The sequence below is a fragment of the Gallinula chloropus genome (assembly GCF_964237585.1).
Source record: "Gallinula chloropus genome assembly, chromosome: 13".
Lineage (NCBI taxonomy): Eukaryota > Metazoa > Chordata > Aves > Gruiformes > Rallidae > Gallinula > Gallinula chloropus.
This window is the reverse complement of record NC_140098.1, coordinates 8,553,774-8,574,461: the sequence shown is the minus strand read 5'-3', so window position 1 is coordinate 8,574,461 and position 20,688 is coordinate 8,553,774. Positions and strand designations below refer to the sequence as shown.

The window sequence follows — 20,688 nt, the reverse complement described above, 5'->3', positions numbered from 1 at the left end:
GGCTAACAATGACAGCAACACATGATATTGTCTCTGACTCCTAAATGCTAGTTGCTATAGAAACTTGACACTGATTAAGATGAGAACCATGATCATTAGAAAATATGCAATGAGCTGAAATTATTAATCCTGCACATTCAACCAACAAGAATGAGACTCTGGATTTCTAATACCAGGCAGTGACAAAACTCTTCACAGGCTTACAAATGGCATTTTAGAAATGATGCCCAAACAGACTTTTTCTGAATATCATACAAGGAAACAATGTGACCTGAAGCAGGTTTTTACATGCTGACAGTTACTGCCAGCTATTTGCTTGCTAACGAAAAGTATTTCAAAGAGCACAGGTAAGCGCTTTCAAAGCAACAATTCAGAAGCCACTGTTGACACAGAGGTTCTTATTCTAGCCCAGCTCTATGTTTTTGCGTACATAAGCTGCAACAAATTTCCTTCTTCCTCTGTGATGTAAGTCTGGAATCCATTCAGTTGACATCTAGAATATCTCTCTTCACAAAACACAGGCGCACTTGGCACACTTCAACTTGCAGTCACAGTAAGCATTTGGCTACTTTATTGCTTTAGCAAAAATCATACAGCTTCAGCTGACATGGAGATCTTTTTCAAAGCTACAGGTAGGCCAAGTAACAATAAGGCTGATAACCTTCCCAGGTGGCAGCATAATATTTTGATGTCCAGAGTAATGTCTTTTTCTTTGTAATTAATATGTTTCTCTCTTTGCACTCCCTCAACCAGAGAATACATTTTGCTCGGAAAACAAGTCTTGCAGGAAGGATAAATTTACTTCATATCAGAAGTGTAATTCTTTATCAGCAACTCCCAAACCCAAGTTCCTCAAACTGAACAGAAGTTTCTGTAACCTTTGTGAAGAAACAGAAGACCTCTTACGTGTTTAGGCTGCCTAGACTGAGAGCACTTCTGCTATGGCACCAAGCACGTGTTGCTACTGGCAAAGCTTTAGCGCTCGTGAGTCAGCTCTGGAAACCACCAGCTTTCACTTGTACTGGGCAAAAGTATAATTTGTAAACATTGTGATTTGTAGTTGAAAATAGCATCTCATTTGAAAAAATGAAAAAACTTTGCTGGAGAACAGGTCCTTTTTTTTTTTTTTTTTAATGGTGATACAACAAATTACATTTCAGGTATTTAAAATGACATCTTTTCCAAGTCATATCCAGCCTCTTCATTGATCTGTAGAGGATATTTTTCCTTTTTGCACAACTGAATTCACCTGAAATTGGAAGGACTGCCCGATCAGGGCTGCGCAGACATAATGTATTGGAAGAAGAGACATGAATAAGATTTTTTTAGTTTTCTTCTGGTGCTACAGATAACAGCAGAGCCAGCTGAGTATAAAGGAACATGGGCTTGTTTCTAAGGGAAGTGACAATACCCAACAGCAATGCTCTTGAACATTGCTGAGAAATGCAGCCTCTTCTCTTTCCAAGCTTGCCCAGGCTGAACTGTGCTTTGAAAGGCTGCACGAGTGCTTTTGTGGGAAAAGAAATAGTGATCTTTTAATTGGAAAGGAGGGCTAGAAATGAGCAAAACTGAAGTGTATTCTACATATGTGTGTCTGCACTAGCAGTTAGGAAAACTATCTTTCTCTGATTCTAGAATCACAGAATCATAGGGGCTGGAAGGGACCTCAAGAGATCATCGGGTCCAACCCCCCTGCCAAAGCAGCTCCCCAGCTCATACTGCACAGACAGGTGTCCAGACGGGTCTTGAATATCTCCAGAGAAGGAGACTCCACCACCTCCCTGGGCAGCCTGTCCCAGGGCTCTGTCACCCTCACTGTGAAAAAGTTCTTCTGCACATTGAAAGGGAAGCTCTTAGTGTTGGCAATATCTCTCATTACTTGTTTGTGTAGAATTCCCTCAAAATACATTAAATTCAAGACAAGACTTTATGGAATTGCAGAATAGTCAGGAAATTTCAGAGTAACAATTGAACAAATGATCTTGCCATATAACATTTAAAAGAAAAAAAAAAAAAAACAACTTAGAAAGTCTGCCAGTCTTCCTGCAGGAATAGAGGATATAGCAACTTTTTTTTTTAAATTCTATAAAACATGTCCTTTAAATATTTACTAGTCTTGTATTTTCTACATGTGGCCATATCCCAAGCAAAAGCCCTCTACCTCTCACTGAAGTATGCTTAAGAACATTCACTGCATATGTAATAAGAGTATTAAAGGATCCAGATGTGAATTAGAAAAACAACTGTGTCTATTATAGCTGAATTTCAAACTACTGGAGTAAGATCAAGCAGGAAAGTTGTGGTTTATTCCAGATCACCACCCACACATTCTCTGAGTAAGTTACCAAATGACAGTAAATCTAACCAGTAAAATGCAAAACAAAGCTGTCACATCTGATTAAATTCCCAGTGACTGAATGGACAATGGACTTCAACTTCTTGAGCGTTCAAAATAAACCTCGTGTAGATGTACAGCCACACCTGTCAATTTCTAACTAACAGCTAGTATTTTCTTTGGCTGTAAAACAGCACATACGATTCAAAAAACTTGAGTTGTACAGGATTATTGTGTGGGAATAAAATTAAAGCTTCTCTTTTGAAATAGACACTGTTTACTTTTGCACTCCAAACTTCACAGGAGTGACATTTCAAGATGAGTAACGGAATAGGTGTTAGCAGAAAACAATACCTGCAGAGTGTTGCTGAAACAGAGATGACTGCAATTTAAGCTATAGCAGCAAATAATTAACAACTTTGAAAGACTACATAATCAGTGCTATATTTAATTTTGAAAACCATTTGCTGGCTTTGACAAGCCCTGCTAGACAAGGCCAATGCATTAACTACCACCATTTCTAGGAGGTCCTAATTTCCGAGTTATTTTTAACCTTTTATGGACAATAAACTTAAGGAAAAGGTAAGTGTATAACCTCATTATACAGGATTTGCTTTCAAGGCTGGCAAGCAAGTTTAGGCACTCAGTCTGTAAGGCTGAGCCTGCCCTAGCTGTCACAAAGACAGGCACAAGCACCTCTGCCACCCTGTCATCAGTACAGACCCGGACATACCCTCCACTCTTCCTCAGGCACATAGTCTCTGTTCTGCGATGGATGCGGGCACAGGTTCTCGCACGTTCGGGACCAGCAGGCCGCCTGTAGCGGCCCTTACCTCGGGCTGAGGGATAAGGCTGGAGCTGTGCAGGTCACAGCCCCGCTGGGAAGCAGGAACCCCCGCGGGCCAATTCACGTCTAGTCAGGTGCGATGTAAATCACACTGTCAGGAAAGGGAAAGCCGGCGCTCCTGGCACCTCTTTTTCTGGCGACACGCTTGCCTCCTGTCACTTCAGCCGCGGCAGGGGAGGTTCTGCAGCACAGGATAGCGCAAACAGGGGTATTGAGGCTAAATCCTGCCAAAGCCACCGTCACACTGCGCTGCCCCAGCGACACAAGGGTGAGGGGCAGGAGGGACAGGGCTGCGGGCACAGCCTGCCGCCGGCTGGGGGAAGGGGCATCTCCGAGGGAGCAGGAGGGGGCTGGCTGGCGGCTGCCTGAGGACGGAGGCGCCTCGGCGAGCTGTGAGGGGGCAGCGCGAGAGCCTGCGCGGGCTCTGGAGAACCAACGCTGCTGAGGAACAGCGCTGGGTCGGCCGCCCAGCGAACACCTCCCCCGGGCTGAGCGAGGCCGGGCACGTCTGAGGGGGCTGCTCACGACAGAAAACCGTCTAAGCTCCGCGCTCACCGGAGCGGAGACCGGCTCCAGCGCCGCGCCACGGCCGCCCACGCCCAGGCAGCTACCGCCGATCTGCCGGCGGCCGCCTCCGCGCCTGCGCCGTCCGCAGCGCAACTCGCCGTACCTCCGACCCGCCGGGGGGTGCTGTGCTCCCACTCGCTTCCTCCTCCCGGGTGCGCGCGGCGGTCTCTGCGACAGCAGCGCGGCCTAGGCGGGGGCCACCACCATGGGGAAGAAGCACAAGAAGCACAAGTCGGACAAGCACCCCTACGAGGGTGCGTGGGCGCAGGGCCGCCGGGCAGGCAGGTCCCGAGGCGGGCAAGGGGCCTCGGCCCTCGCTGCTGCCCGCCCCGCCCTGAGAGCGGCGGGCCCAGCCGGCCCCACCCGCCGGTGCGGTGCGGAAAGTTCGGGGTGAAGCTGAGGCGGAGCGGGGCCGGGGAGAGCGGCCGCCGTGCCGCCGGCGAGCCCGGGGCAGCCAGGGGCAGCCACAGGCTGTGGATTGGCGCCGGGGCTCGGCCCCGCCGCTGTTCGGGGGAGAAGCGGCTGCAGGGTCCGGTCGGGAAAGGAGGGGGGTCAGCGGGAGCCTTTGCTCGGGCTGCGGGCAGAGCTCGGGAGCGGTGTCCGCGGCGCTCACACGGCTTGGTTCTCGCTCCGCTTAGAGTACGTAGAGAAGCCGCTGAAGCTGGTGCTGAAAGTTGGGGGAAGCGAAGTTGCTGAACTCTCCACTGGGAACGCAGGGCTCGAGTCCAGCCTGTACGAAGACAAATCTGAGCATGAAAAACACAAGGACAGAAAAAGGAAAAAGAGAAAGAAAGGGGAAAAACAGGTTCCCGGAGAAGAAAAGGAGAAAAGAAAGAGAAAGGTTAAGGTATGTATTGACCCTAGTGCGTTTCAGCAGGGAAATGCCACACTGAATCATCAGTTAGCCTTTGACATCAAAAGGTGAGCAGTTGAGACTCTATCTTGTACCCTTAAATTAGAATACATTCAAACTCAGTGCATTAGTTGTGCTGATTCCTTGTCTCCAGGTACTGCTATTAGAAAAAAGATGAGGCAGGTCATCTGGAATTTCTCACCTTTAAAAAAAATACCAGCAAGTACAAGAGCTCAGAAAATTGGAGAATAAATTCTATGGCTAAATAAGTTCATTTGTATAAGCCAGAAGTAAGACTTTACAAGTTATTGAAAAGAAAAAAATATATTTCCCTCTAGGGGTTCCTAATGGGATAAGTAATCTTAACAAATGTATTTGAAGCATTATGGGTACCTCTAATTTTAAATTTCCTGACTATTTCTTACAAGTTTTTCTAAAATCTTCAAAAGTCCTCCTAGGGGCTTCACTGGAGGCAATTCTCTGTGCAGAGAGCAGTGCAGAGCCGTTCCTGTCATGCTGTTAAGTGGCTGCCTGTCACATTAAATAATAATAATAATGATTCTGTGATACATTGCATTGTATACCTGAACTACTGTGTTGTCCAGCAGATGGAGACAGTACCTAAAGAATAGGAGGTTTTCAAATATTTACGAACTTTTTTAAAGTATGTGAGGTTGTTTCAAAACAGCCAGAGAGCATTATGTACAGTAATTAATGGTGGGTTTATGGGTTCTCTAAGTTTCTATAACAATCTTTCTAGGAGGATAAAAGGAAACGAGATCGAGACCATGCAGACAGTGAGGGAGAGCAGGAAACGAAGTGTCAGACCCCCATCAGATTGGAGTTGCCACCAGAGAAACCATTGACAAGTACTTTATCCAAACCAGAAGGTAGAGAAACGAAAAGTGAAATGGCTTTTGCTAATTCCAGTTTTCTGTCGTTGACTCACATTTTATTGTTGTTTCTGTAGCTAATGACTTGACATTTTCAGCCAAGTCAGGCTTTTTTCCCATCTCATGGAAGTATTTAAAATTATGTTACCATATACTTCTTTTGCAGAACGCCACAGTGAGCAGAATGTCAAGTAAGGCTGATGAGAGGAATAGATCCCCTCTATATGCTGTGGGCTTTGCACTGTATTCTTTCCATTTATGATAAATTCTCAAGTTGCATCAGTTTTGTTTCATTGATTTATAATGTCTTGGAAGTTTAGTACCTCTTGCAGTCAGTCCTGTTTCACAGCCTTTCTTCTTCCACTTCTTTTTGGTCTAGAGGTGGAGCAGACCCCACTTCAGGAAGCTCTGAATCAACTCATGAGACAGCTGCAGAGGTGAGTGTCTGTGCTACAGGCTTTCAGAGGTATGAAATGAAAATAACATGCAAAGTAAGGGAAGAGTTGTATAAAAACATGGGTGAAAATACTATCGCTCTACAATATTGCTAACATGACTGTTTTAGGAATTAAATAGTATTTTAAACATGCTTTTTTACCTTGAGTTCTCCTATTTTTAGCATTATTTACTATAGTAAGGAAGTACATGCTTGAAAACTTAAACCATATGCTCTTTCTGTCTTACTAACCAAATGTCTTTTGATTACAAGTCAGACTTGTGGTTCTTTCAAGTAGTCATTGGTTTAAGATACTCTTTGTTGACTAAGAAAATCTGTAATAAGAAAATCTGTTTGTCTTTTACAAGGGTGGTTGAAAGGTCTTTCCCTTTACCCATGTCACCACATTAAGCTTGCCACTTTGTTAATGAGTTCTCTGTTAACCTTAAATTTTCAAGACCTTAGTGTGAGTTCCAAGAAACTACCAGCCCTGAAAAAGGGGGTGTGTGTTGGCTACCTTTCCCTGCACACAGAAAGCAGCAGCCACTTCTGCTTCTGAATCCTGTCTTTCAGTGGGAAGCCTCTGTAGGAGCGTTGCCCAGAGCCTCTGCACTGTGTGCTCCTGCAGCACGCAGAGCTAAAGGTGACTTCACAACTCGGTGTAAGACTCCATAAATCACAAGGAAGCCTCAGGAAAAAGGCCTGAAATGCCAAGGGGTTTAATGCTGTAGTAACAGTGAGGAACGATCAGTGTTGGTGTAGAAGGCCAGTCTCAAACCCCAGAGTTCAGTGAAAAGCAAAACAAACCAACCCAGTGTTTCTGGAGGAGATTCTTGCCAGCTGATCAACTAAGGCAGATCTAAGGAGAAAGTACCAACCGACTGTACGTGATTGTAACGCTATTAGACGCACGCAGGAACATCAGTGTATGTCAGGCATCACCAGAAGTCTTAGAAAAACTAAGTGTAAAAACCTATTAACATTACATAACCATAAACACACGAGTTCTGTCACAGCTTCTAGCAACAAACTTCCCCTTGTTAATTTCACAGGAAGTGATGAATAACAAATACACATTCTAAAAGCATTCTTCCCTTGCCTTATTATAAAAGCACTTTTTGAAAAGCAAAAACCTTCAAGAAAGTCACACTTTTTAACCTTCTTGGAATGCAGGTGGTTACCAAACTGTACAGTTAACTTCTAAAAATATGTTTGTAGAACTCTTTTGATACATGGGATCTTTTGAGCCTTCAAAAATGAAAGATGCTGACAGAAGTAATTTCTGGCTTTATGGTTTTGATTCCTTTGCAGCTTAGTCCTTTCCTTTCTACTTAATTCCAAGCTCAATATGTTCTTTGTTATAAAGTTGAAACATAAAAAAACCCTTTCTTTTCATTTCTTAACAGAAAAGATCCAAGTTCTTTCTTTTCATTTCCTGTGACTGACTTTATTGCCCCTGGCTATTCCATGATCATTAAAAACCCAATGGATTTTAGTACCATGAAAGAGAAGATCAAGAACAATGGGTATCAGTCCATAGAAGAATTAAAGGTAGGTGATGATGTAAATTTTACCTATGCTCAATTGACATGAACTCTATTTTGTATTTTATAAAAATATGAAGATGTCAAAAAAAAAAAAAAACCCAAACGGTACTTCTGCACAAAGAAATATTTTTGTTGAACTTTTGCAAACAAATAAGTTCTGTACGTGAAAAAGGAAACACTTCTGGGTAGTAAATATGCATCTCAAAGGCGTGGATGGTTTCAGGGTTTATGCAGGATTAAACAGAACCTGTCAGTTTATCCTTTAGCATGTCTATTTCAGATCTTGAGAATGAAAATGTTAGCATTTCTGTCAGGCTCTCTTTTTTTTTTTTTTAATGCATTGCCTCACAAAAAGCAAGGAGTCTGGTGAATTTATTGGCTTTGCCTGTCTTTTTGCTATTTTGTCATTTGCCTCCTGACCCTTTGTGCTAGCCAGGCTTAGGTAATCATGTAGAGCCACTAGTGGAGGCAAGATGAGCTCAGTCCTGTTGGCAGCAACTGCTTGACTCTGTGCTGTAGTATGTCCAGTGGATTCAAGGACCTGTTTTGAAGGCCTCTAAAGGTGGGGGGTGTTGTTTTGTTTTCTTCAGCAGAAATATTCTTTACTCCTTTGTTGGACTCGGTAAGAACCTGAGAAGTGCAATTAGCAGTTCAAGTTAGGCAGATGTTAGTTAATAGTATAGGATCTATTTTCTTGCACATTCTTCTTCAGAGCTGCAGAACTTAAGAAGAATATTCCCTGCTGTTTCTGGTTCATTTTTCATTTTAACTTCGGTCTTTGTAAATAGCTGTGAAGGTGACAAAACCTGCCTACCTGTAGAGTATAGAAGTAAAGTCTCTAACCCAGTCATTCAAGAAATGAACTTCAAACAAACATACAATCCTTTTCCTTTATTGCTTATACTGATTTAGGTTTAAGTTGCAGCTTTTCTCTTAGTAAAGTTAGGTTTATTGTCTGTATGTTGCTTCTTTTTGTTCTTAATGACTGCTGATTGGTATGGGATATGGGTAACTTTAGCTAAGAGGACTTCCATAAAACTTCCAAATTACAAATAGTGAACACAGGAATACTTTCAGGGTGTTTACTGGAATGCTAGTTTTGAGACTTGAATTTACATACTTTTTTTCTGTTTAAATTTTTCATTAATTAAAAGTGTTCTTTGAAGTTCTTTATCCCTAAAGCTCGAGACATTGCATTTACAGCAAGGATTTTAATACAGTATATTATATCATTTTAACTTTCATTCCAAATTAATTAATGTTTGTACAGGATAACTTCAAACTGATGTGTACTAATGCAATGATTTACAACAAACCAGACACCATTTACTACAAAGCTGCAAAAAAACTGCTGCACTCAGGGATGAAGATACTTAGCCAGGTAATACAAAACACAGAATAAAATATTAAAAAACATGCTTCTTCCTTTTTTGACCCTTCTTTCATTCCCCTTTTACAAGAGTTTAATGAAAATTCATAAAAACTTGCTTAATATTTGTCCAATGTTGGCATATTTGGATATAACTAGTATGTTGTTGTCCTGGTTTCAGTCAGGATGGAGTTAACTTCACTTGTAGCAGCGGATGGAATGCTGTGTTTGGGAGTTAAAATGAAAGCAGTGCTGATAGCACCCTGATGTTTTTAGTTGCTGTCAGACAGTCAAGGACTTTCTCAGCTCTTCGTATTTCTCTATTAATGAGAAAGGAGGGGCGAAGCCAGGACAGGTGACCCAAACTGGCCAAAGAGAGTATTCCATGCCAGTTACGTCCTGCCCAGGATATCAGGGGGCTGATGGGAGGAGGAGCGGGGCAGCTCTGGGACACGCGATTCTTGGGGGACGGTCGGGTTCCAGGACGGCCTGAGCTGTGGGTTCGGTGAGAAACTGCATTGTGTATCAACAGCTTCATATATTTCTTGCTCTAAAGTCCTGTTAGCATTGTTATACTGTATCTTTCTGCTATTTTAGTAAACTATCCTTATCCCAACCCACAGGCCCTTTAGTTTCTTAGTTTTGGGGTTATTTGCCCCTTCCTTTTCCCTTCCCTTGCCTCTCACCCCCCCTTCCCTCTTCCCCTGCTCTTTTCCTTTAAGGAGCAGGCAGCTGCGTGGATCTTGGCCCTCAGCCGGGGTAAAACCATGGCAGTTGTTTTAAGACTCATGCCTTAGTACTGCTACCAGATCAGTTATATTAAATGCAAATATTTCTCACATTTGATTTTGTAAATTGCCTTTATACTTGCTAGTAGAAGAATGAACTGAAGTCAAGTCATCCTCTGTGGGTAGGTTAGGAAAAAGATTCATTGAAGTAGCAAATAAAAGGATTCTGGTGTTTTTTAGGAGAGAATTCAGAGCCTGAAACAAAGTATAGAATTCATGGCTGACCTGCAGAAGACAAGGAAGCAGAAGGACAAGATGGAACTGCAGCAAGCTGGGGAAGATGAAAATAGTTCTGGGAAAGACAAAGGAGAATCTGTGGATGGGGATGCCAAAGCTTTCAAAACACCCAGCAAAGAACACAAAAAGTGAGGTTTTATCTCGGTAACAATTAATGTTCTTAAAACAAGATGACTTTTAGGGACCAGTGGGTTTCTCTCTGGTACTGCATATATGCTAAGATATCTCCATCTCAAGGGAGCACTACTTACATAAAGTGTCCTTGTATACCAAAAATAGATAAGGCTAGAATATTTTATGATAACATCATTTTTTTATGCAGGTAACCCTGTAGTGCTCATTCACACCATTTCTTACTGCTTATTTTAGTGTCAGTTTGACAGGAGTAGTATTGTTCAGGGAGAGTTTGCAAACAAGACCTTTTAAAACATTTTGGTACAAATAACTAGCCAATTCCAAGTACTTTTTTTTTTTCTTTTGCATAGTAGCATTTGAAACGTGTAAGTACCTGCATAGCTACAGGATGTATACTTCTAGAAATACCTTTTAACATCTAGAAATCCCTTTTTCAACATTCTGAAATGTTAGTGACTTTCATGTCAAAGATCTGAAAATACAGATACTAAAAATCAGTCTAATATTTTATTTTACCAAAAACATCCTTGTTAGTTTTCTAAGAGCAATGCATAAAGTCTGGCAACATGCTAAAGTAGGACATCAGTAGGGCGGAAGGAAGCTAAAGAGATCTTTATAGTTGCTAAAATAAAGCATTTGCAGATTGATCTTTGTCACACATTCTCCCTGTAGATGAAATACAGTCATATGAAGTGGTGCTCTTGTTTGTTTTCTCTACAAAACCAGCTTGGCAAAATATTGTCTTCATTCTCTCCTCCTACTTAGCCAATTGGTGTCTGTTGAGTGTGTCCCTTAGAGGTAGTAACTAAGTTGTGTGGGCTTTATTCACAGGAAGGACAAAGATCTGCTTGAAGACAAATTGCGGAACAACAGCTTGGAACGGGAACAAGAGCAGATCGATCGCATTGTCAGGGAGTCTGGAGGAAAGTTAACGAGGCGACTTGCAAACAGCCAGGTAAATCTTGGGGTGTTTGGTAACTCTTTTCATAAACAGGGCTTGTTAGCATGTCAGTTGAAACTCAGGGTATGCTTTTACTACAGTTTACACAACTTTACACAGACTCAGTTATCCACCTAACATTGTAAGGTTAAAAAACAAACAGGTGTATGAGCTGAATGCATGCTGCACTTCATCAGCAGAGCAAGTTCAGCTTATACTTTCAGAAATTTCAGATAAAATAGTAGAAAAAGATTAATAATATGAACCTCAAGAAAATATCTTAAATCTGACCTGCAAACCTCCCCCTCCCCCCCCCCAGTTAAATTAACATTACAGGAGAAGGAACACAGCTTGGTAACAGCAGGCCCATTCCATTTTCTACATGAATTACATATTTTATCTCTTGGCCTCTGTAGAAATGCCAGTACTTACCATAATTTCTTCATTCTTGGGGCAGCGCAACTTTCACTGTTACCTAGTGAAAATACAAAAGTTAGAGCAGCACTCACTTCTGAGCCTGACTGATCTACCCAAACCTGTTTCTGACCCCTATAGAGAGTTTCAATAGATGTTTTTATTAGATTAAGGATCATGAATTCCAATTAATTAATAAGTAAATTAAAATAGTCTGGCTTTATTTCAGTGTGAGTTTGAAAGAAGAAAACCAGATGGTACAACAACTCTGGGCCTTCTTAATCCGGTTGACCTTACTGCAGGAGGTAAGCAGACACAGTTAGGGAACAAGCCACTTCCACCCACCTGGTCTGCTGCTCTCTTGCCAGGGCAGAGCAGCAAATGCTGGCCAAGAGCCATAGGCTCCAGCACTGGCTGGCCGGGACCTGGATTTAAAAAGCTGCAGCTGAGGAAGCACATGGGTGGGGCCAGTTGGGGCTCTTGTTGGGAGCAGCTGGAGGGAGCCCTCCATGGCTGTGGCTTCTCCTTTCTGTCAGCTGTTTGTGGGAGCTGCTAGAGAAGGCTTTTACTGTTGAAGTAGTGCCTTTTGGAGCACATCTAGAACCTGGAGTCCCCTGAGGCCTGGTCCACGAACAGAGTGCAGTGTCTGCTGACCCAGAAGGTCACAGATGTGTCAGAATTGGTCACAGGGAACTGTCTGGGTCCCAAATGATTTTCTCATGTAGGCACCATCCGTGTAATGGCACTAGCTAAGAGAGTGCAGTTGCCTGACTGCCAACCTGCCAGCTCCCTACAGAGTTGAACTGACTAGGTCTAGAATAGACAGAAACCAACCTGAAAACTTAACTTCTTCCTCTGCCTCTGTGTGCAGTTGGAGATGTCAGCAAGAATAAAGAAAGCATAGTCTTTCATGTTAAGAATCCAGTCCTCACTAATGATATGGCCTCTGTTAGGGGAGGACAGGAAGGAGGCAGACTGATAGTGAAAACATTTAGGTTAAATCTAATATATTTAACACTTCCTCGGTCAGGATTCATGTTTAAGACTACATATGGTGTCTAGTATGAAGCATTTAGAGAGGAGAACACACTTTGAGAGTTGTACCTGGTTTATTCTGAAGTTTCTGGCTCTGAGTATTAAATTAGTTTGGGTATCTTCCTATGTCCTTTCACCATGCCTTCAGTATTTCTGTATTTTGATATTGTAGAACCAGGTTACTGCCCTGTAAAGCTGGGTATGACAGCAGGAAGACTTCAGTCAGGAGTTAACACATTACAAGGGTTCAAAGAAGATAAAAGAAACAAGGTTACTCCAGGCAAGTGCTGTCTTTTTTTCCTTTTTTTAAAAAAATAGAAATTCCCCCTTCTTACATAAACAAAAATACATTGATTTCATTACCAGCAGGGTTTTTTGATGATAAAGCACATTATTGCATGTGTCTATCACACAGCTAAACAGCACATCACAACATCTAGCTTAATTCACACATAGAGGAGGGGAGGCATGTTTAATAAAACGTGCATCTACATTGAGAAGAAGAGCTGTACCAGGCAGATGAAGGCTTTTGCTGGCTTTGAAAAAGCCTAGTGGGGTGCCTGAGAACCTGTTACTGGCAGGAGACTGAGCTTTTACACTGTGTGAAGGCATACAGTGTTGTTGATAAAGCATTTGTAAATAAAACTGCATTTGATGTAGATGTTACAAAAGGATGTTACAGTGTGAACAGATGGCACTCTGTGAAGTTTGTTTTCACTGTAAGAAATAGGGTCCTAAACATTTCTTGTTGGGGATTGTTTTGTGACTCTTCCTCAGCTTTGTGTGCTGCACACACATCAGAGACAGTAATTAGTCCTGTTGTTACTCATTAGTGACGTACTTGAACTACGGACCCTACAGTTCCTACGCTCCAACGTATGACTCCACGTTTGCCAACATCAGCAAAGAGGACTCTGACCTAATCTACTCCACGTACGGGGAGGACTCGAGTCCGGGATCTTTCAGGTACTCAAACAGCAGGGATGGTACAGCTTTCATGTACCAGGGCACTTACATGCAGCACTCTGCAGTGTGGGTGAGGTGCTTGCTGTTGAGCGATGTCACTACTCTACAGCTTACTGGGGCTGCTTGTTTGTGTTAACAAATACTTTGTGCCTGTCAAGTGGAATTGGCCAAGACTGAAGGATGCTGATGCTACTGATACATAGGAACACACAGTCTAAAATTTAAGTATGTGTACAACTAACACTGTAGGGCTCGTGTCCAAAGCCAGAAGAATATTGAGTGGTACAAATGTTTACACATACTGGGTTTCTTAACTCAAATGTACTTAATTACACCTAGAGTGACACATCTATGTTAATGCCAAATACTGACCAAATACTGTGGTCACCGGGGGAGGCTGACTCCAGAGATAGCAATTACTGATTACATTCTTAAATAAACTGCTTCACTTTGATATTATTTACTAAAGTAAAAATAGATAATTCTTACTGTTTTGACTGTTCTTGATTATAAAACTTAAAGTTTTTAAACTTTCAAAAGTTTTTAAAACATGAAGTCCTTTTTTTAATAACGATCTCAGAAGTAGAATACAGTGGTATGAATTGACATGAAATGCGGGGATACTTACATACAGTGCAAACATTAAGTGCTTCTGCAAGTTTGCCTTCAGTTGACCCAGCTGCCTGAGGCAGAAGGCTTTTCCTAGCTTTTCAGTTTCTGTTAGGAATCAGAGAGGGTTCCTCAGCAGCAAGAGGTGGGAATAATTAAATTAAGGTCAAGAGATCATTGAGATGGAACTCTGTGCTTCTTGTTGAGTATTCTGTGCTGTATGGGCTGGTTTGACTTCATGTAACTTTTTTCCATGTAATGTTTGGTATGAAAGTAATGACCTTAACTGTCTTCTGGTCTCTTAGTATTCATGAGTTTTTGATGAAGTCACAAGATTATCCTTTCTTAATGGCTGATAGCTTGCTCGATGTTCTGACTAAAGGAGGACATTCTAGAGCTCTCAGAGAACTGGAAACGGTAAGGGTGGATCTGTGAACTCCCTGGTCTTTGGTTTTAGGACACAAGTTAGAAAGCTGGAGAAAGATGATGCTGAGCCTATTGCTGGGTTCCCTTGTAATTGGTAAAACGTGAAGACACATCTTTGTCTCCAGTGAATGGATTGTCTGGGAAGGGATTATTCTGACTTGTTAATTAGCAAAATTGAAAATTAATGAAATACTTTTGCTCATCACCCATTTTTCTGTCTGCTCTCCCACTCCCATTAGCACTAGGCCTGTTCCATTTAGTAAGAAAATAGTAATAAGCAGTTGTTTAGAAACGAGGTGATCACAGATGGGCTTTCTTGTTTCCATGAAAAGTTTGTCATGCTCCAAGCAGCCACTGTTTAGTTCAGGAGAACTGGTAACTAGCTCTTCCCTTTACTTGGTGCAGTGTTTTTAACCTTAAACTTGTGCTATGGAGGAATACTGAACAGCTGCTCTTAAATTCTTGGGAGGTGCCAGTGCCTGTGTATGCCCAGCACGACTGGAGTCAGAGGGCTGATGTGATGGTCTTAACTCAATTGACAGTCCACGAGTGAGTTGAGGATCTGCACAAGGCAATTCCTGGTTACTGACAGATTTGAATTGAATTTCACATCAATAAAAACTACTGAAATAAACAGATCATAGTTACTGACTGATAGATTGAATACTGGTTAACTAACACTTGCTCATGGATCAAAGATCAGCCTTTAGCCCCAGCTCACACCTTTCCTTAGCATTACTAGTTTAGCTCTTCCCAGGGGTGACACTGACTTAGAGCAGCTACTTAATACAGCAACTGTTAAGAGAAACAGAGTTAGTATAGAAACAGAACATGACAGCCTCTACCTGCCCTCCTTTTTCTTCCTGCCCCGGGAGATAATCTCTGATGTGACATCAGTGGGAAAAAGTATGTGGACTTGGAAAGAGCAGTACAATGTGTGCTGTTAGAATGCATTTCAGTACAATGAGTATCTGAAGAACGCCCCTGCTACTTTGTAACTTGGGTTACAGCCACAGCTCATCATGATACTGTATTTCTACCTTTCCTGAAAAGTACTGCAGTTTGTAAGGCTTTACTTTGAACTCAAAAGATTAATTTTAACACCTTCTTTAAAAAATCCTTTCTCTTTTCAGCCATTGGAAGAAGCTGAAGGCTCACAGGAAAGAAGTGATGCACTAAAAGATTTAAAGGTGAATTTTTTCCCTGTCATCTAAGTGCTGTAAGAAACCTCTCTAACCACAGTCACAAAACTGCCTGTAACTGGAGGGCCTGAACAGCCATGCTAGGTCTTTGGCAAGCTCTGTGTCTGCACTGTGTGATGCAGGCAATTGGAGAGTAAGAATCTCAAAGTCTTAAGACTGTATGTCAAGAGAACTGGAAGAAAATGGTTCTGTATTTTCATTTGAAATTGTTTAACCACGTGTTAGATCTTGTGTCATGCAGCTGGGGTTGTTTTATTCATGTCTTAATCTGATTTAGTTTAACATGAAATAGTAACAGAAGTGTAAACTATCCCATGCTACTAGTTGTCTTTGAGAGGTTCTCAACTACCTTGTGCCTCTACATGTCTCAGTGCTTCTCATGGAAAGCAAAGCAGTAGCTCCAGAGAAAGAAAGGGCTTCTCTTCTGAAGCTTTCAGCTGCAGCTAGTTCCCAGGTCTTAGCCAGACTTTGGTTTAGGTGAGCTCAAGGAATCATTTTTATTTGTGATGCTCCATCATTTGTGCAAGCCCCCAGAGGTTTTGGCAGATGCCACTTTCTGTCTGAGCGTGAGGCAGACTAATCACTGAGGCACTGTCCAGCAGTGAAAGTTCCCAGGTCAGTTTTCCCTCTGCACATTCACTTCTTTTGTAGAGCAGACTATTTTTAATTAACTTTGTGTTCTGATTGTCCCAAAACAATGTTGCTGTTTCAAGACTGATCTAAATGTTACCTGAATTATTACTTGCTGCTTTTTTTTTTTTAGGGCATGGAAATTGATATTGCTGCCAGGCTGGACTCTGCTAACGACAGACTTACGGCACTGAAAGCAGTGACCAACTTTGGCATGCCCATGGAAGAGTTTGAATCTGAGGGTGAGTTTTCTTGGTACTTGCCCTTCTGATACGTCTGCAACTGTTTCAGTTTCTCAGTCCCTTCACATAGTCAGCCTCACTCTGTTTTGTATCACAGTGTAAGTAATTTTATTTGTATTGGTACTTTTTTCTTCATTAAACAGAGGCTGAAATCTTCCAGAGGAAACTTGATGAAACAACAAAGCTCCTGAGAGAACTCCAGGACGCTCAGAATGAACGACTAAGTACAAAACCACCCCCTAATATGATTTGTCTTCTGGGTCCGTCTTACAGAGAGATGCACCTGGGTAAATACACTTTTTTGGTCTTTCTGGCAGAATTTACCAAGTCACAGCTTGTAGCACCTCCAGGAAGGACAAAGGTTTAACAGTTACGGTGCAGAGCCCAAAGGATTCATTGGTTTGTGCATGTACAGCCAGATGAAAGGTTTGAGCAGCAGTTACAACATTTTCTCTCTATTAGTTGATGCCCCTAGAATCGATTTGGAGCTTTCTCTCTCTGTGCTGCGGGCAGACGATAGCCTGAGGCTTCTAACTCCCTCATTCTTACAATGTTCAGTGTTACCAACTTCTTATTGTAAGGCTAGCTGTACTCCAGCTCGCTCAAGTTGTCAGTCTAGTTTATCATACCAGTTAACACCAAACATGCATTCTTTAATAATTTGAGCAAAGCTGCTTGTCTCACTTAGAGGGCCTGTGTTAATGGCCGCCTTCCAAGGCGGGACTGGGAGCAGGGGGTCTGTTTGGCCAGTAAAATTAACCTGTCCAATATCAGCTACAGTGCCTGTGGTCTAAAATAACCACCTTGCTGTGGTGAGATCAGTTGCCTGTTACTGGACAGACACTGCCCAGTTGGGGTTGTACCAGGCTGAAGCCAGAGCACATCCTACCCGTTCATAGACACGGTTGTTACTTACAGCTTCCTTCTTGAAGGAAAACCACAGCTGTGGCTGGGAGGAGTCTCTCTAGTTCACAGCCAAAATTAAGCTCCCCATCCCAAAAGCCAGGTGTGACCAACACAACTGCTGTGTGGGTGCCACCACAGCCCTCCCAGCTGCTGTATTAGTGTGACCCAAGTGTCGTTAACTTACCGTTAGCACACAGTGTTTCCTGCTGGCAGCCAACCTTGGTCAGGTTCCTCCTGTTCTTAGGCATCTCTTTCATAGCTCCCAGTATGTCTTGAGTGATGTCACACTCAGCTCTCCTCCTGCAGAAACATCACTTAGCATGGTTCCATCTGTACAGTAATTAAACTGTTTACGGGGTGATGGGGTCGGTTTGGCGCTTTTGTGTGTATGTGACATACCAACACACACACCTCTCTCTTCCAGCGGAGAGAGTGACCAATAACCTGAAAGAACTCGCACAACAAGTGACTCCAGGTGACATTGTCAGTACATATGGAATCCGGAAAGCAATGGGAATTTCAGTTCCTCTACCTGACACAGAAGACACCTGGGTAGATTTGACAGAAGGTGAGTATAAAAACATGTGTTGTAGGAGCTGTTCAAGGAAAACAAATCTGCATCTGCAAGTCATTGGGCTGGCTGGTGGTAGAACTTGGCAGTAACTTAGTTCCAACTTCCAGTTCCTCTCCCCTTTATAAAACTCAGTTTCTGTTGGAAGGCTGCTGTGTTCGGTCGCAGCCCAGAATTGATTTTTTGGATGCAGAGAGTTGTGGTTCAGCTACACAAAGTGGCTTTTTACCATTCACCTTAGAGCAGTGCCCAAGGTTACAGCTCAGCAATCCATTAATGTTTAGCTTTGCCCTTTGTAACTTGTGAAGTTACAAGAGAAGAGTTTAAATTCCTCAGTTGCTAAAGCAGGGACATCCTGCTCCCTTCTTTGGCTGTGGGCTCCTGCCACTTAATTGGGGCAGCAGCAGCACTTTCTAAGTTGACAGCTTCCCCCTACTCATCCTGTTGCAGGATAAAGGGACAGAGACGTGCCAGGACCAGCTCTGCTCCTGGTGCACAGCAGTGTAAAAGCACACCCAGAGCTTGTGTTTGTCCCCAGTTTTGAGGCAGGTAAGAATCACTGTCAGGAAACCCAATTCACAGAACTTTGCTTTATAGAGCAAACTTTGGTTTATAGAGTGCAGCAGTCAGGATGTTACTCAATGGAAAGGGCAGGATTACTGCAGGAACTTACTTTTCCTGGAAACTGCTCAAGAAATTCCAATTTCAACATTATTGAGCAATTTCCTTTTCATAGCACTGTAGAAGAGAGGCCAGGTAACAGAACCAACCCAAGCAAGGTCTTCTGGAGAGCTACAGAACATACAGCTCCTGGGGCCTGGCTGCCTGGATAGCAGATGCCTTCAGGAACAAGTATGTTAGGAGTATGTTGGTAGTACACTTGTTTGTCAGCTGCACATGCTGACTGACCTGCTGTCTGTGGGATACTTTCAGACTTTCAAGAACCTAAAAAGACTGTTGCCATCCCTGAAACGGAGTGCAGTCCAGTTGCAGTCTGAAGCTTGGGTGAAGTTTACAGCGGTTTGTTTGATTCTATTGAAGAACCAGATGAACTTCCTTCAGGTGCATTGGCCGAGCATGTGTATATTGTGTGTTAAACTTGCTGTTGAGTTTTGGAGCTGATGGTGTCTGGAGTGGAATGATTTCTATTAGAGTTACCTCTGCTACATAAACGCACTAAGTTATTTCTTTTCATTCCTTATGATTTTCACGCCCCTCTGCTGCATTTAAGTGTTCCTAGATTGTTAAGTGTCTGGAAACGTCGAATTGTAAGGGAGAACATGCCTATATATGGTGCAGGGACTCAAGTACAGGCTTCTAAAAGCAACATATAGAGACTGTGTTGGAATCTGATTAGGGCAAACAATTGTTAGTGTATCTGGACATACAAGTTTCCCTTTTTAAAATTACTGTGCAGCTCATGAGGAAGAGAAATAAACTTTTTAAGTAAAACCAGTGTGGCCTTGATGAATTAAAAAAGATCAGTTTTAGGCAACTGATGAATCTCCTCTTGGAGAAACACCCCCACCTGCCTATCACATTCTGAAACTCAAGGGCAAGCTGAGAAACACACCATGAAGATCAGGTGAGACTGACAAACCCCGTTAATACTGCACAGTCACCTCACATAGATGATTTTTCTCATTGCTTGGTGGTATTGCTGCACAGGACCTGCACAAGGGTTTCTGGCTTGTGAGAAAGGAGCACGTGGCTGGAGAGCTCCTGGCATTGACAGCCACTTGCCTGTTGGCCAGAACTGCAGCCAAAGCACCTCTGCAGAGCTGGCACCTTGCAGGGATCAGCTCTTCCCTCTGTGCCTCACTCCCTGCCACACACTGGGGCAGTGCTATACAGAGCTTCTACCACAGGCCCCTTAACGATGGGCAAGTGTGCTCCTTGTTTAGCCCATGGTTCCTGTACAGTCATTGGCTCAAACAGGAACGACACCCCGTGTTTCAGTTCCACCTGATCAGCAATTGCTCACGGGCGCAGCAGCATGGAAACGCTAAAAGGAACTTAAAGGCAAAGCATAATCATGAACTCCTTCCTCTACCCCAATCTTAAGGCCAACATCAGCCCCACGCTCCCTTCCTTCCTCTCCAAAAACAGTTTAGTGTTTACTTAAGTAATTAGGGTTTTACTTTCACAATTCTTAATGCTCATTCCAACAAGGTTGAACTATCAGTCTGGAATATTCTCAGCAGTCCCAGAACATTTCTTAATAAAGTCACCACTAGAACTTTTTCACAGTTCCAGGTAATTGCACCTGAAATACTGCTCCAGGGAATTATTTTTTTCCATTAACAGTTGAGTCACGTTCATGCTACAAGAGAAGACAAGATGCACAACAGCTGTGCCAGCCGTATCATACTGACTCACGCCAGCATCCCCTTTCCAATCACTTACCTTTCATATGGTGCAGCAGAAGACCACAAATGAGAGAAGACAGTATAGAAATTATCCTTTAGTTGATGAACACGAGTATGCCACTCCGTATTTTCCACTTACACACATTTTTTAAAGCAAAACAAATACTGAGTTTATGAACAAACCCATCCCCATTAACTCTACAGGGGTGTAAGAAGCACCCCTCCTGTTCATAGGAGTCCGGCAAAGTAACTGCAACACCAAACAAGTTTCAGGAAGTATTTTATTGAACTGTAAAAACAAAAGTTTGTTCTTTAAAATAGATTGCTAAGTCAAGACATTATTAGCTCTTCAAATTAGATACAGTGCCACT

At 42.7% G+C, this 20,688-nt stretch overlaps 1 protein-coding gene across 1 annotated transcript; it reads left to right on the top strand.

Annotated features, from left to right (window-relative positions):
- The first annotated feature begins 3,861 nt into the window (after positions 1 to 3,861).
- BRD7 (bromodomain containing 7) lies at positions 3,862 to 19,391 on the top strand. The gene is made up of 17 exons (XM_084270118.1): positions 3,862 to 4,003; positions 4,388 to 4,596; positions 5,363 to 5,492; positions 5,875 to 5,932; positions 7,338 to 7,482; positions 8,749 to 8,859; positions 9,816 to 10,000; positions 10,839 to 10,962; positions 11,591 to 11,666; positions 12,569 to 12,676; positions 13,230 to 13,362; positions 14,277 to 14,388; positions 15,531 to 15,587; positions 16,363 to 16,471; positions 16,615 to 16,758; positions 17,802 to 17,945; positions 18,882 to 19,391. The coding sequence occupies exons 1-17, from the start codon at positions 3,955 to 3,957 to the stop codon at positions 18,944 to 18,946; spliced, it is 1,959 nt and encodes a 652-aa protein (XP_084126244.1). The 5' UTR covers positions 3,862 to 3,954; the 3' UTR covers positions 18,947 to 19,391.
- Positions 19,392 to 20,688: the final 1,297 nt, after the last annotated feature.